The sequence below is a fragment of the Marmota monax genome, unplaced genomic scaffold, assembly GCF_021218885.2.
Source record: "Marmota monax isolate L192 unplaced genomic scaffold, Marmota_monax_Labrador192_F-V1.1 WCK01_AAM20220418_F8-fsc00005, whole genome shotgun sequence".
Lineage (NCBI taxonomy): Eukaryota > Metazoa > Chordata > Mammalia > Rodentia > Sciuridae > Marmota > Marmota monax.
In genome coordinates this window covers 4,034-21,422 of record NW_026692254.1, presented here as the reverse complement: position 1 = coordinate 21,422, position 17,389 = coordinate 4,034, and the positions used below count along the sequence as shown (strand labels likewise).

Here is a 17,389-nt window from a genome sequence, read left to right as displayed (position 1 = left end):
ATATAAAAAGGGGTCTATACAAATCAAGCAGAAAATTTTCTTTTCCAATTTTTACCTCTACTTAATTTAATTCCATCCTGTTCTTAAAGCCATTTTCCAAACTGTTTAGTCATTTTAAATTGCACTCTGTCTTCCAAAACACAACAATCGAACATTTAATAAAATAATGTAGTTAACACAGTTTACAAATATGGAACAGAATTTACCTTATCTTAGCTATTCGAATTTTTTTAAAGTATTTTTAGTTGTAGATGGACACAGTGCCTTTATTTTACTCATTTATTTTTATGTGGTGCTGAGGATCAAACCCAGCGCCTCACATGTGCTAGGCAAGCGCTCTACCACTGTGCCACAGCCTCAGCCCGCTAATCGCATTTTTTAAGTTTCTGTTATCTTTATGGTCCCTCACCCTTCTCCATGTAATATTCTGTAGGGTAAATGATTATATTATTTCCAAAGTCCTGAAGATTAATAAACATACTGACATTCAAAAATAGTTGCTAAAAATACTAGACTATGTACTGGTATTTAAAAAAGGATTAGATTAACATATACCTTCTTTTGATTATTTCTAAATATCACTTTTAACTTGGGACACAGCTAAAAAAAAATACAAAAATTCAATACCTACACTGAAATTAGCTTGGGCAGCTCGGGAGGCTGAGACAGGAGGCTCACTAGTTCAAAGCCAGCCTCAGCAAAGGCCAGGCACTAAGCAATTCAGTGAGACCTTGTCTCTAAATAAAATACAAAAGAGGGCTGGGGATGTGGCTAAGTGGTTGAGTGCCCCTGAGTTCAATCCCTGGTACCCTCCACCAAAAAAAAGAAGAAGAAACTAGCTTGGGACATAAATAAAATAACACAAAATTCAAAACCTATATTGAAATTAGATCTAAAAGTGAATAGACTGAGAGATTCAGAAGTTTGAAGTTTTCTTTGGTCATCCATGATTATTAGAAACAGTTAAGACAGAAATTAGTTTAACGAAAAATTTTTTAAAAAATAAGGCTGAACTTTTAAGCTATCGTGCTAATGCTTAATATAAAAAAAGGATTATAAATGTGCCTCTAACCAACCTATGTATATCAAAATATTTCCATACCCCTCAAAAAAATGGAGTGTAGAGAAAGTCAAATTTCCAAAGACTGCATGTTTTCAGACATTTTATAGTTAAGTGTTCTCCAAATGACTTATAAAGCAAATTTGAATATATACATGCATATAAAATATGAAGCTTCCTTCTAAATTGACAATTTTTTAAATATTTTCTTATACTTGAATACAGTAATTGTATGGTTTCCACCTAACTCATTCTCATCATGTATTATTTTATTTCTCCCACTGATATTCAAACATTCAAAATAATGACTTCAAAGACATTCTAAATTGTAGCCATAGTTATTTTCTCTGCCAGTCAAATATTAGCATAAGCCTGGCAGAGTCTTTGCCAATGCTTTGATTCATTCAGAGAGTAACAACATTTCTTCTTTGGGTGGTATTCATTGGAAGCTTAGCAGGGAAATACTGAAGGGAAGCAGAACACATAAACATTAAACCCAAAAACTAAAACTATTGTCACTACAAAGAAGCAATGACATCTTTTATTTTATCTATCCATTCAACGGTTTATATATCTATGTATGACTTGTCTTTCTACTATATCCTGGGACTAGTTTTTTTGTGTGTTTATGATGGAAGGTTCACTTTCAACACACCTTTTGTAAACTTAACTACTGAAGCAACCTCACTTAACATGTGTGAGAAAGAGAGGGAGAAGGTAAAGGTGAGAGAGGTAAATGACAGAGATAGAGATTCAAAATGATAATCAAAATTTAGAAAGAACTCTTTGATCACCTTTGGAAGATATGAGGGAATCAACTCAATCTGAAAACTGGTAAATAAGGAAAATCTAAAATTTTTATTCTTCCTTTTGTGTATGAATTACAATGACCAAAGAGCTGATAAGAGAAAATTACTCCTTATAAAAGTCCAACTAATAAATGAAGGAAACATAAAATTCAAACACTATTTTGAAATCCCTAATAAAATAAAACAACTAAGTAACAATTATCAATAACTACTTAGGGTTAAAAAAAATGATAGGAAACTTTACAACTATATAGAGCAGACTGACAATACTTGAATCCAGTGATAAATATTATTACCATAGGGAGATACTCAAGACATTATGTGCTTTGTGATATAATGCAAAAAAATGCACAATAATCCACATAGCATTCTTCAAAAAATTTTAAATATGTCTTAATAAGTCTCTGGATAGAACCATCAACTCTAAAAAATAGAGAAACATCACAATGTACTAAAGGATACCACAATTATATAGTCAGCAATAAAAAAATGAAAATTTCTGCAGGACAAACAGCTTAGTGTGTTAAATAATAAGAGGGAAAAAAAGGATAGGAAGAAAACTAACTAAATTAAAGTGACTTAAAACTATTGATTAATTGTAATACAATAATGTTGTTTAAATTTTGATTCAAATAAATCAACTGTTAAAAAAACTTTATGAGACAAAGGGAAAATGTAAATACTAATTAGATAGTTAATTATATTAATTACTAATTTAATTTTTTTTTAGTTGTCAATGGACCTTTATCTTACTTACTTACATGTGGTGCTGAGAATCAAATCCAGTGCCTCACACACGCTAGGCAAGCGCTCTACCATTGAGCTACAATCCCAGCCCTTAATGTACTATTTTTATATGTGATAATAACATTATAGTTCTATTGAAACAACAAAAAAGTGTCTTTTAAAGATACAGCCATATGCATATATATGTATTATACACACACACATACACACACATGCACAAACACACACACACACACACACACACCAGAAAAAATAGAAATGTATGTACGATTTGCTTCAAAATAGTCTGGAAGGAAGATCCAAGGAGCAATGGCATAAATTAAATAAAATTGGCTGTGTATTCCCTGTTGAAATTGATTGGTGAATGCATGAAAGTTTATTAACCTACTCTCTTTATACATACATTTTTTTAATGCCCATGATTAAAACTGGTTGGGGGATAGAAAATTGTCCCTCGTAGATAAGCATCCTTATTTAACACACTGACCAAGCCCACCTACACATAAGATATTATTCCAGGTATTAGTCAAAGAGAATAACAGAAAACTTAAAACTTCCTACAACATACCAACAGACAAATGAAATAGAATATTACCCAATTGCTAACAGAGAAAGATGTAACTGGAAGCATACAACTCCAGAGATTTGCTAATAATAGTTGACAAATATGAACATGAACGATAAGCAAATGATATGTTGTAATGAGCTATTTTGGGGAGGGAAGGCTAATCACCTGTTATTCTTTTCTCTTCTGATCCATAACTTTTCAATATTACCAAAATAATAAATTAAAGTAAAAAATAACATCTACTTTCTTCCTCCATTTCATATAAACATTGATATTTATCTTATTTAGTGATTTTTCGTTTCCTTTTAATCTTTAAGGATGACTTAAAATCAAAATCAAAATTGTTACACATCTGGCCACTCCACTCTTTTTCAACTTTCTAGTGTAAGCTAGTAAGTTTTTAACTAAAAGAAATCTAAACAAAGGAAAAATTTTAAAACAAAAGCTTAAGAACTTTCCATGTAACCATGGAATATTAAGGCAAAATGACCTTCTGTGAAAACAAAGATAATAAAAAAACTACTGAGTTTAAAATTGATAGACTTTCCTAACCCAATAAATATTGTCCATTTCCTAAAAGTTAAGAACTAAATGAAAAGGAATTAGAGACAGATTTTAATATTTAAAGTATCATATTTTAAAAATTAAACTTGTGTAAATATCAATACCTACTTATATACATAATTATAAGCAATGACTTTAAACATTTCAAAATATGCCTATATGTATACTGTTCCTATATCATTTTGTAAAATATAATATATATACACACACACTTATACTTTCGCTCCTGGGCTCAAGTGATCTTCCTGCTTCAGAGACAACTCCCTAATAGCTGGAACTATAGGTATGTGCTAATGTGCCTAGCTCTGAATTTATATTTTTAGTGGGTTTTTTTTTTTCCCTTAGGGCTAGAGATCCAGTGCCAGGACCTCAGGCATGCTACGCAAATGTTCTACCATTGAGCTATACCCCCAGCCCTAAAAATCTTTTAAACTATTATAGTACTAAATAGATTCTCTTTACTAATATTTTTTTATAATTAAGCAGTAAATAGGTTACAGTAAGAAAGTACACCTGAAAGATGTATATAATATAAAGAAATTAACATTACTTATAGAATGAGCCATTCCATTTCACTGGTGTCTGGGAGAGGCCAGACACCAGTTTCTAGGTCGTAAAGAGAGGAACAAGTAACATTTCAGATTTTAGATGAAAGAATAAAACACTGTTTAACAGAAATACAATCTTGATGACATCACCTAGTTCCCCATGAAGGACTTCAAGTTCAAAAAAGCATTAAGGGAAAAAAAATGAAATATATAGAGCAGTTATGAATCACTTATAAAATTCATACTAAGAGACAGGATTAAATATACAGCATCTAAACATGTAAGGTGCTATTCTAAGTGTATTTTCTAATTTGGGGAACACTATTTGGCACATGGTTTCTCTGAAAACATCCAACTCTGACTTCTCTAACGGCACAATTCTACCCTACAGAGCATTACCTGCTGAATTCTTAAATGGAAGTAACCAATAGAAAGGCCAAGCTTCCATGAAGAGGTAAGCAAGTCCAACACAGGGCCAAGCAGCCTGGGTATCAACTGCTGCTTTGTCAATTATTTTGGCAAGAACAGAATTCCACATCTATCTTGAAAGGAGATTTCCTAAAAATAACATCATGTACTATATCCTTAAAAAAAACTGACCAGCTAAATTAGGAACCAAAAAAGATAATCAGATGAATGAAGCACTAGAAAGAAGAATAAAATAAACAAAATATATATGTGTGTGTGTTTGTGTGTGTGTGTGTATATATATATATGTATGTATGTATGTGTATATATATATATATATATATATATATATATGCATGTATGTATATATAATGGCTGAATATTCAATACCAGTTGCTTATAAACAAAAGAAGAAAAAACATTGAGACTCAAACATGAAGAGGTACAAGGTTAGACAAAGCCCAGAACTCTATCTCCCTGATTTCTGGCCCTATATTCTTTCCACTACACAGCATTATCTTTTCTTTCAATGATGTCTTTAATCAGACCATTATTAAAACAACTTGCATTTACTTAAGACACAAGTCAGATGTGAACATCCCAAAGAGCTTGTCCAATGACACTTTAGTCCAATGACACTTTTTTGTTGTTTCAATAGAACTACAATGTTATTATCACATATAAAAATAGTACATTAAGGGGCTGGGGATGTGGCTCAAGCAGTAGCGCACTCGCCTGGCATGAGTGCAGCCTGGGTTCAATCCTCAGCACCGCATACAAATAAAGATGTTGTGTCCACCGAAAACTGAAAAATAAATATTAAAAAAAAATTCTCTCTCTCTCTCTCTATCTCTCTCTTTAAAAAAAAATAGTACATTAAGGGCTGGGTTTTTTATCTAAGAAATAAGTAAAATCATTTATTATTTCAATCAGTATTTACTATTAGAACCTGAGGTGGAGTCACTACCCAACTTGCCCAATATCAAACATTTCTAGGTAACATAAAGTCTAAAAGAACCCATACCTTTTCACTCCCATCCTCACATGCTTTTCCCTTCTAAAAACACAAAACCCTATCTAAAGCCTGATCATGTATTCTCTTCACAGACACCAAAGCCTAATTTGGATGTTTCTCCCCACAGATTTTGTCCATAGAATTCCATGTTTGTCTTCATTTTCAGGGCACAAGGTACTTTGTACCTGTTATGGTTCCATCAATCTAAGACCACAATCTATGAAATTAACATGGTCCAAGTTCATTTTATAAAACAGTTACTCAACTATTAAGCACCTAAAAAGTACCCTGTTTGAATAAACTTTATATTCAGATTATTAATACCAGTGAGTGTTAATTCTGAGGTAAGCATGTTAAACATCCATTAACTTTATTATGTTTGCTTAGAAATTTTTTCATGTACCTTTTTTTTTTTTTTTTTAATATTTATTTTTTTAGTTTTCAGCGGACACAACATCTTTGTTTGTATGTGGTGCTGAGGATCGAACCTGGGCCGCACGCATGCCAGGCGAGCACGCTACCGCTTGAGCCACATCCCCAGCCCCTCATGTACCTTTTTAATCCTTAAAACTTCACTATATTCTAACACAATCTAGACTCTCATCAAATGACAAAAACTTTGAGAGTAAATTTTGTCATACAAATTTTTACATGCAGACATAATATCACCCCACACAAAACATATATTCTCAAAATTCTGTGAAATCCTACTTGGTTTTTCTCTATTCCTCCTAATATACTCTTTAAATTAATATGCAATCCTTAAAATAAAGGAACACAATAAAAATAAAATTAATCAAAGCAAACTCAAAATGCCACACCACCAGAGCAAGAGCAACATCTCTAAACAGCATTTGCTCTAAAAACTCCTGCAGAATAATTGTTTCTCTTTTAATGAAATGTACCTGTAAAAAGAGCACTATATTACAAACGTGATATATTTCAAAACACAAATTATATTAAGGTACAGTCCTACACTAAACAACTGAATGATAAGCATAATTTAAACAGCAAAATAACAAAAATGTCATCTCTTTCTTAAATGTTATTAATTTCTGTCAACAACTGTCATGCAAGAGTCATAATAAATGGGAACAGTTTGTACCTAAAAAATATTCTGAGAAACTTACCATCATTTTGGTTCTTGCCCTTCATCTCCTCCTTCCAGGATGGAATGGTGTTGAGAGGAACATAGTCCCTTATGTATTCTTTGCGTCTCTCCTCTAAGGTCATCTTCAGTAAACGTTCTTGCAAAATAAAAGCAGAATCTCCATTTGTATTTAATTATTAAGCTTTGGAATTATTTTATACTTTAAATATTAACCATGTTAAACTAACCAAAGACTTAGTATGGTCTTAAGGAACACCAAAATGTGTGTTAGAAGGTGTCAAATTAACCTCATAATAGCAAGAAAAATAAAAACAAAGCCTGATGAAGAAGACACTCTCATGATGGTCTAAGAAATAAGTAAAATCATTTATTCTTTCAATCAGTATTTACTAACAGCCTGGTACCTATCAGGGGATATGTTTATACACCCTAGATATAAAGGTGATCCTTAACCTTGAGTTCACAGGACAAAAGATGAAACTGAAAACATACAAAATAATACCTATGTAGGTAAAATTTAAAATGGTAAGATAAGTCAGTCGCAGTGGTGCAACACACCTCTTATCCCAGCAACTCAGGAGACTGAGACAGGAGGATCACAAGTTCAAGGATAGCTTTAGCAACTTAGCAAGACCCTTAGCAACTTAGTAAGACCCTGTCTCAAAACAAAAAGGGCTGGGGAGGCAGCTCACTAGCAAAGCACCCCAGGTTAGATTCCCAGTACCAAATAAAAGGGGAAAAAAATGAAGACAGGTAAGTACAAATAATGAAAACACTCACAAAAAAAAAAAGAAGAAAAAAGAAAAAATATAGCCACCAAGATAATTCCTTGATTCTACAAGGCCATTACCAATAAAAGTGCACTTTCAGGGCTGGGGATGTGGCTCAAGCGGTAGCGCGCTCGCCTGGCATGCGTGCGGCCTGGGTTCGATCCTCAGCACCACATACAAACAAAGATGTTGTGTCCGCCGAAAACTAAAAAATAAATATTAAAAAAAAAATCTCTCTCTCTCTCTCTCTCTCTCTCTCTCTCTCCCCCCCCCCTCCATCTCTCACTCTCTCTTAAAAAAAAAAAAAAAAAGTGCACTTTCACTGTCAGGTTATGCTATTAACATTATAATACACTACATTGTCAAGAAAACTTCCCCCAAAAAAGTGATATGTAAGCTGACTCATGAAGGATGTATAGAGTTTTGCCATAAAGAGGCAGAAAGTAAGGACATTTTGACCAACAGAACAATATTAAAATTAAGGAAATGCAACTAGTTTAATGAAAAATGAAAGATACAATATCAGAAAGTGATTGGCTACAGAAGTGAAAAATAGCTAAAAACAAGATAAAACATAGCTATTTAGGAACTTGTACACCATGCTGAGCAGTTTAACTTTACCCTATAGAGCAGACCACTAATATTCAAAGTTGATTATGCATATCCCAGTAGGTACATAAAATGATCTACTAGAATGAATGAAAAAAAATGTGAAAATTAATTTTTAATCTTAAAAACAAGGAAGAACTTGGGCCGGTGTTGTGGCTCAGTAGTGGAGCACTTGCCTAGAATGTATGAGGCACTGGGTTTGATCCCCAGCACCACATAAAAATAAATATAAAACATTAACAAATAAAATAAAGGTATTGTGTTTTTCTACAACTAAAAAAAAACAAGGAAGAACTTAAGATTTACTAATATTCAACATATAAACTAACACTGGCAACCTCACTCTATAGGTCAGCGGTTGTGCATCTTTACCAAAGATCTCCACGATATATATAGTGAATGACAGTCACACTCTCACCATAATTCTCTTTTGGCTTATTACATGGCACTGTAGTTTAGATGATTTAACTTAAAAATGCATAGTATATAGTTCAAGGAAATTCAACCCTAGCAAAATAATCACTTTAAAAGATTCTTTCAAGCTGGGTATGAAAATGGTGTTAGTGCTTATAGCCTCTGCTACTCTGGAAGCTAAGCTCAATACTTTTCCACACTCCTACAACTACCTCTTCTTCAATCGTATCAAAAGAAGGTATTTTAATCAGAGGTAACATTCAAGCCACATTTACTAAGGTGATTAGGGTCAAAAAATTGAGTTTCAGGTACCTGTGGGACATTCTTGAAATCAAGAATCTTGAACTTGGAGAAAGGTCCAACTTCAAGAACTGGAAATTAGGGCTGGGGTTGTAGCTCAGTGGTAGAGCACTCGCCTAGCACATGCAAGACCTTGGGTTCGATCCTCAGCACCACATAAAAATACATAAATAAAATAAAAGGTATTGTGTTCATCTACAGCTAAAAAAATATTTTACAAAAAGATTTGGAAATTATAACCTAAATTTCTAGTCTAAAGGATTAGAGGAGGGAAGAGAGAAAAGAAAGGGGAGGGGATGTAACCTCAAAAAACAACTTTTTTAAATTTTTTTTTAAAGAGAGAGTGAGAGAGAGAGAGAGAGACAGAATGTTTTAATATTTATTTTTTAGTTTTTTGGGGGACACAACATCTTTGTTTGTATGTGGTGCTGAGGATCGAACCCGGGCCGCACGCATGCCAGGTGAGCGCGCTACCGCCTGAGCCACATCCCCAGCCCCAATTTTTTTTAATTTTAAAAAGCACTTAGGCATATTTATCAGGCACAAACAGATGAACAATGAAATAAAACCTACTTGTCACTGGGGTTATAAGGTCCCATTGAGATTCGGAAAAAATAAGGAAAAAGGATTTGAATAAGTAGAAGGATTTGAATAAGTAGAAGAAGTATTCTTCCTACAAGAATAAAAATTACACAAAAATTATAAAAGCCATTGTTTTCATTAACTGGCACTGAGGTGGTACACAGTGCTGGTGAGGTTGTAATCTAAATTATGCAAATATGTGTTGCATATCTTTGTTGCAGTGTCCTTTTAAGGTAAGCAGGCTGGTATTATTCCCAATGTACAGACAAGGCAAATAAGGAAGACGGGTCAAATAACTTACATAAGATTCTACATAGCTCAATAACGAGGATTCAAATCTAGGCAACTGTGTTCAGAGCTCTTGACCCTACTGTATACTTCCCTATAATTTCTACCTCATAGGATTGTTGTGAGAATCAAACAAGATAACCCATGTAAGGCAATAAGAATAATGCTGAGCACACAAACAGGATTTAAATGGTAACTCCTCTTATACCACCATCATAGTTATTACAAAATGATTTTAGGAACATATGTTTCATTAGAATATAACTAAAATACAAGAGGCTATGGAGGAGTGAGCAAAAGAAGGCAAATGAGAACAACTCCAGGGTGAAGTGCTGTGAGAATTGTTACAGGCATAGAGAGGAACACAAAGATACTGAAATTAAAACATACCCAAGAACAAATAAATCATGGCAGAAGATCTCAACTACAGGAGATGGGATGAAGAATACAAGCAGTGGAGTTTATCTTAGAAACAAAGAAGTGCTTCCTCTAAGATAGGAAAAAAACCTAAAGAACATGTAAAGAAACAAACCAATAAGACCATGGAAGAGAATATTTAGGCTGTTCATGTTTTAAGGCATTTACTTTCTCTGTGAATTAAAATATATATATCATCTGTGTATTACAAAGAGATAGGATCTTGGTAGAGTAGAAAGCCTGAAAGGAATAGTAAATTCTGACTTATCACACAAAAATGGAAAAGGAAGATGACTGTAAATTGCTAAAAGTACTACGTTTAAAGCCTTAGATTACTAATTTGAAATTACCACAATATCAGAAATAAGATGAAAGACATTAAGCAATTTACAGTTTTTGCAAATGTCAGAAGGTACATATAGAAATGAAACCTGTCCTCTGTCATTCTATTTATTTAAAAGTTTACGTATAAAGACAAAACAAAACAAGACCAATTGTAAAAAAACAAAAGTAAGTCCTAATACTTAAAATGAAAATAAACATTAAGTAGCCAGGTACAGTGGCACATGCCTATAATTCCAGTGGCTTGAGAGGCTGAGACAGGAGGATCACAAGTTCAAGTCAGCCTCAGCAACAGCAAAGTGCTAAACAACTCAGTGAGACACTGTCTCAAAATACAAAATAGGGCTGGGGATGTGGCTCAGTGGTCGCATGTCCCTGAGTTCAATCCCTGGTACCAAAAAGAAAGAAAAGAAAAGAAATACACATTGATTCTGAATTAGGGCTAAAATACTATAATGTCTACTTAATAAATGTGGTCTTGACCACTCCTTAGTTATTTGTTTCAACAATGAAACATACTGAAGACCACAGACATACAGTTTCTTTACCGTTATATAAGATTTATTTTTAAAGAATGATTCACCTTTCTAATGAACCCTTCCTCTGTAAACCCAACATATAAGCAGGCAGACCTACTTATTAGATGATATACTGAGTTTAAATGTTTCTAGAGTGTCTTGACATTTCAATGAAGTGGGTAAGCCTTCTTTTGGATTTAAGTAACACTGCAAAAAATATTATGCCATCAACTCTCTAGTGGGATAAACTTTTCTGCTGTACTAGAAATTCTTTGTGCTTTCTTGATGTAATAATACATATGATTTTTGTACTCAAATTTTCCAAATACAAACATCTTGATAAAACAATAAAACATACATTAAAGTTTCAAATCACAACTCTTCCCTTTAAATTTCATGCAAAAATAGCTTAGTTTTGAATAAGAGAAAACTACTTTAATTGCCTTCTTTGTGCATCTACTTCTTTATTTTAAAAATATTAATTTGGTTATATTTTTCCTTTAGAAGAAATAGAGAAAAAAAGACACTAAAAAGACTTATTTCTGCTTATCAGTCCAACTGTGTAGCTGTTAAATGAATGAACCATTATAACATTGTTACTTTAGGAACTTTTTTTAAGTATAACAGAAAAATAATTCTTAAGTACTCACTATAATTTCATCAACGATTCATATTATTGAAAACAATGTCTGTCTCCACTATCTTGCCTTCATCATCATCAATAATACAAAGCTAACATTTCAAGACCATCAATAAAAATGGGTAGAAATGATTTTTCAAAGCTCATAAGGTATCCTTGTTGAAAATATGTGGAAAATAAATACTACTGCAAAAAACAAATCATTTTATATATCAGGCTCTTATTCTCAACAGCATTTGTTCCATGACACCAGAATTTTTAGCCCTCCATGCTCATAATCATGAAAACATAGTTAAATGACACACATTCTAATCTTTCAGTATTTTAAAGGACACTTTAATTGTGTGTACTGTTACATTAAATCTTCCTGGTAGTTACTTTGGGAGGGTGGGCATCCTCCTATCCCTTTTCTCATATATTGTTGGAAACAGGCCCTACATAGAGGATTCTTTTTAATTCCCATTCTCACCTCCACCGTTTGGCTATCACCTGTTCAAAGGCCAACGGACTTGCAATTAAAAAATCTACACGTTTTAAAGAGCTACTATCAAAGAAACTAATTTTCAAGCCGGTCACCCAAACATGTAAGTTTAGCGTATCTTAACAGTATCAATACAAGCTCTTTTTGTTACATATCTGTGAGAAAGGTAAAAAATAAAGAATAGAGGTGAAAAAGGAGGGGGGGGGGGGGAAATGCCAGTATCAAGTTTTACATCAGAATATAATCTGTGACAACAGAAAAGAAAGAGAAACGAAGGGAGGGGACTGAATCATACACTTGTATGTCTTAAAGGAATTAATGCTACTGTCAATTTAACCTATTTGGCTAAGCCTTGATATGCACAAAATTCAGGAATGGGTTCAATCACTGAGTGACATACAATGCACTGAACAACTTCAGACTATGAATGGGGATGTAAAACACAGAAATACATTGCTGAGTGAAAAGCCCATTCAGACTCCTCTAAAGCGCTTATCCTCACTGACAAGATGCTCCTTTCAGGTTTCCCCTAGAGTTTCAGATTTCAAAAGTCACACTGCAGCTGGGGAAGGGGACCTAGAAAGGGGATAAACACATGAAAATGGGGACTCTTTACCAGTCTGGAGCGGAGGAAGGAATGAATGAGGGTTCTGGGGCGCCAAGGCGCAGCGGCAATGCAGCCTGAGTGCCTGCCAGCGGACACTTGTCCGTGGGACACCCCAGCCAGGGGTGCCAAAGTCCCAGCTGGGATTCACAGAAACTTGTACCGCGCCAAGGGTACAAGGGATTCCACGCTGCCTGCGAGGCGAGAGCAGCCCCACCTAGGCAGAAGGTGACCGGGCGCGGCTGGAGGTAGAAAGGGGCGTGCGCCCACACGTGCGCGAGCTGCAGGTGCCTGGGGGCGGCGCGTGCACGGCGAGGCGCGCACGGGTGTGCGCGTGTGTACACACCGACACCAGAGGGAGGCGGCACCGGCCGGAGGGCGCGAGGCGGGAGCTCTAGCGGAGGGCGCCGCGGCACACACTGCCTGACCCCCGCCCCCACCCCAACCCCTACCGCCCGCACCCCCCAGGACTCGACGGGCTGGTTACCTTTCTCCTCTCTCCACACCTTTTTCTTCTTGTTGCTGGGGTACATGTTGCCTTGGGGGTGGCTGGCTTTAAGCTGCAAGTTCCCCAGGCTCACGGGCAAACAGGGTGTGTGTGTAGTGGGAGGGTTAGGAGGGGGCACTCGGGAAGGAAAAAGTGAAAAAGGTTCTGCGTCCCGCGTCGCTCGCCGCTTTCCAGTTGCCGCCCTCCTCCCTCAGCCCGCGCTTGGCTTTGGATCCCACCCGCCTCAGTTCGGCGGCCGCCGCCACAGCAGCACCTCAGAGCCTGTCAACTAGGTCACGCCTCGCGCTAACCTAACACCCGCGCAGGCCCCGCCTCCCAGCCGCTAGGCAGCGCCGCCTCCCATTGGCTGCACCGCCCGCCGCTCTCCGCGTTCTAGCCAAGGCGCGCCCCGACTTCGGCCCCAGGGCGCAGGCGCAGGCGCAGGCTCGGGCCCGACGCCGAGGACGTTGGGGAGCTGGAGTGGGTGGAGCAAGGGCGCTAGAGGGCTAGAAGTACCTCTCGACAGGGGCGGAGCGTGGAGCAGAGCCTTGGAGGCGCCGGAGCGGGGCGTGCTTCTAGCTGGCTACTCCGCTCTGAGAAGACCAAAGGGCGTGGCCTGTAAAACTAAGTGCTCCAGGTGACTGAGGAGCCAGTGGGCAAAATCCTCCTCAGCAAGTGGAAGGTATGCAAGCTGGAGAGGAAAGTGAGTGCAAAGGAATTGTCCATGCTCACTGTCACTGCCCTCTCTGGGCGAGCTCTGAAAGCTCTGAAGCTTTCCTTTGGGTGGGCAAATAAGACCAAAACAAGTGAAAGAATTGTAGAAATGGTTCAAGAACTTACGCAATCAGCTGCCCAACCTTGAAGTAATAATTACAAATTTCACTGTAATTCAATGAAGTTTAGAAAGACAGGTAAACTGGGCTACTCAAAGAGTTTTAAGAACTGGGAAGTTGTAGACAACCAAAATACTGTATTAGAAACATAAGTCTGAATTACTTTGGGCCTCACTGAGTTGCTGAGGCTGGTTTGGAACCTGTAATCCTATTGTCTCAGTCTCCTGAGCTGCAGGGATTACAGGCAGGCACCACCAAAGATATTTAGTTCTTATTTAGAAATGCTAAATGCAAGGTCTGCAATAAAGTGCATCATACTAGGAAGTTTCCCTTCAAAAAGTTAACTGTGAGTACTCCAGCCTAGGACTTATCCTTCCAATTATGTTTTTTGCGTAATGTGTAGAAACATTACATTATTGATTGTCCCTTCTCTCATGTCAACTCAAAGAACCGGAACTTTGGACTGGGGTTGTGACTTAAGGGTAGCGCACTTGCCTGGCATATATGAGGCACTAGATAGATCCTCCAAACAAAAACTAAATAAATAAGCTATAAAACTAAAATAATACAATTAATAATTTAGACTTAACAGACATATATAGAATATGTCCTCCATCAAGGACTGAATACACTTTCTTCACAAAGAAAGACAGAGGCAAAAACATACACTGGAGAAAAGATAGCCTCTTCAACAAATGGTGCTGGGAAAACTGGAAGTTCATATGTAACAAAATGAAATTAGATCCCTATCTCTCACCCTGCACAAAGCTCAACTCAAAGTGGATCAAAGACCTAGGCATTAGACCACAAACCCTGCACCTACTAGAAGAAAAAGTAGGCCCAAATCTCCATCATATCAGTTTAGGAGCTGAATTTCTCAATAAGAATCCTAAAGCACAAGAAGTAAATTCAAGAAACAATAAGGAGCTGTGGTTGTAGCTCAGTGGTAGAGCACTTGTCTCACATGTGTGAGGCACTGGTTTCAATTCTTAACACCACATAAAAATAAATAAAATAAAGGTACTGTGTTCACCTACAACTAAAAAAACAAATTAGAAAAAAGAACCAGGGATGGAGATGTGGCTCAAGCGGTAGCGCACTCGCCTGGCATGCATGGGGCCCGGGTTCGATCCTCAGCATCACATACAAAGATGTTGTGTCCGCCAAATACTAAAAAAATAAATAAATAAATATTTAAAAAAAAATTCTCTCTCTCTCCCCCCCCCTTAAAAAAAATTAAAAAAAAAAGAACCAATAAATGGGATGGCATCATACTGAAAAGTTTCTTTTTTGTTGTTGATGGACCTTTATTTTATTAATTTATTTATATGGGGTGCTGAGAATTGAACCTAGTGCCTCACACATGTGAGACAAGTGCTCTACCACTGAGCCACAACCCCATCCCCTAAAAATCCTCTTTACTGAAAGTAAACAATAAAGAACATGAAGAGAGAGCCTACAGATTGGGAGAAAATCTTGGCACCTGTACCTCAGATAGATCATTAATCTCCAGAATATATAAAGAACTCAAAAACTTAACAAAAAAAAAAAAGCCAAATAACCCAATCAATAAATAAGCAAGGGAACTGAACAGGCATTTCACAAAAGAAGAAATATAATCAGTCAACAAATATATGAAAAAAATTTTCAACATCCCAAGCAAATAGAGAAATGCAAATTTAAGCTACACCGAGATTTCATCTCATTCTAGTCAGAATTGCAATTATCAAGAATACAAGTAACAATGTTGGTGAGAATGTAGGGGAAAAGTTATACTCATATATTGCTAGTGAGATTGCAAATTGCTTCAATCACTATGGAAAGCAGTATGGAGATTCCTCAGGAAACTAGAAATGGACCCACCATTTGACCCAGTTATCCCACTCCTGGGTATAAACCCAAAGGACACAAAATCAGCACACTATAGTGATGCAATCACATCCGTGTTCATAGCAACTCAACTTACAATAGCTAAGCTATGGAACTAATCTAGGTGCCCTTCAACAGATGAATGGATAAAGGAAATGTGGTACATATACACAATAGTATACTATTCATTGTGAAGAATGAAATTATGGTATTTGCCAATGAATGGACAGAACAGGAGACTATCATGCTAAGTGAAATAAGGCAATCCCAAAAAAGAAAGGCCTACTCCACTTATGTATGATGTGTCAAAATGCATTCTACTGTCATGTATAACTAATTAGAACAGATAAAAATATATATTTAGAAAAAGCATTTAGGGAGGCTGTGACTGTGGCTCAGCAGTAGAGCGCTCACCTGCCATGTGCAAGGTGCTGGGTTTGATCCTCAGCACCACATAAAAACGAATAAATAAAATAAAGGTATACAAAAATTTTTTTTTCTTTTTTATTTTTTTTTCTATTTACTTTTTTTTTAAATTTTTTATTGTGGGTTGTTCAAAACATTACAAATTTCTTGACATATCATATTCCACACTTTGATTCAAGTGGGTTATGAACTCCCACCTTCACCCCATACACAGATTGCAGAATCACATCAGTTACACATCCATTGATTTACAAATTGCCATACTAGTGTCTGTTGTGCTCCGCTGCCTTTCCCATCCTCCACCCTCCCCCCTCCCCACCTCTCCCCTCCCCTCCCCTCCTCTCTCTCTACCCCCTCCACTGTATAACCCTGAGGGTCTCCTTCCATTACCATGCAATTTCCCTTCTCTCTCCCTTTCCCTCCCACCTCTCATCCCTGTTAAATGTTAATCTTCTTCTCCTGCTCTTCGTCCCTACTCTGTTCTTAGTTACTCTCCTTATATCAAAGAAGACATTTGGCATTTGTTTTTTAGGGATTGGCTAGCTTCACTTAGCATAATCTGCTCTAATGCCATCCATTTCCCTGTAAATTCTATGATTTTGTCATTTTTTAATGCAGAGTAATACTCCATTGTGTATAAATGCCACATTTTTTTTATCCATTCGTCTATTGAAGGGCATCTAGGTTGGTTCCACAGTCTTGCTATTGTGAACTGTGCTGCTATGAACATCGATGTAGCAGTGTCCCTGTAGCATGCTCTTTTTAGGTCTTTAGGGAATAGACCAAGAAGGGGAATAGCTGGGTCAAATGGTGGCTCCATTCCCAGCTTTCCAAGAAATCTCCATACTGCTTTCCAAATTGGCTGCACCAATCTGCAGTCCCACCAGCAATGTACAAGTGTACCCTTTTCCCCACATCCTCGCCAGCACTTGTTGTTGTTTGACTTCCTAATGGCTGCCAATCTTACTGGAGTGAGATG

General features: G+C 36.6%; 1 protein-coding gene across 5 annotated transcripts in view; it reads right to left on the bottom strand.

Annotated features, from left to right (window-relative positions):
• The window catches only part of Macrod2 (mono-ADP ribosylhydrolase 2), a 2,042,921-nt gene extending 2,029,329 nt beyond the window's left edge, over nt 1–13,592 (bottom strand). For 4 of the 5 annotated variants that reach the window (XM_046434337.2, XM_046434346.2, XM_046434363.2 and 1 more), the window contains exons 1-2: nt 13,283–13,592; nt 6,850–6,966 (exon numbers count right to left, since the gene is read on the bottom strand). In XM_046434337.2, the coding sequence (XP_046290293.1) occupies nt 6,850–6,966; nt 13,283–13,328 (163 nt within the window). In that variant the 5' untranslated portion in view covers nt 13,329–13,592. Of the gene's footprint in view, nt 1–6,849; nt 6,967–13,282 lie in introns of those variants that run through there. The other variant, XM_058576292.1, reaches the window with a different exon arrangement.
• Nucleotides 13,593–17,389: the final 3,797 nt, after the last annotated feature.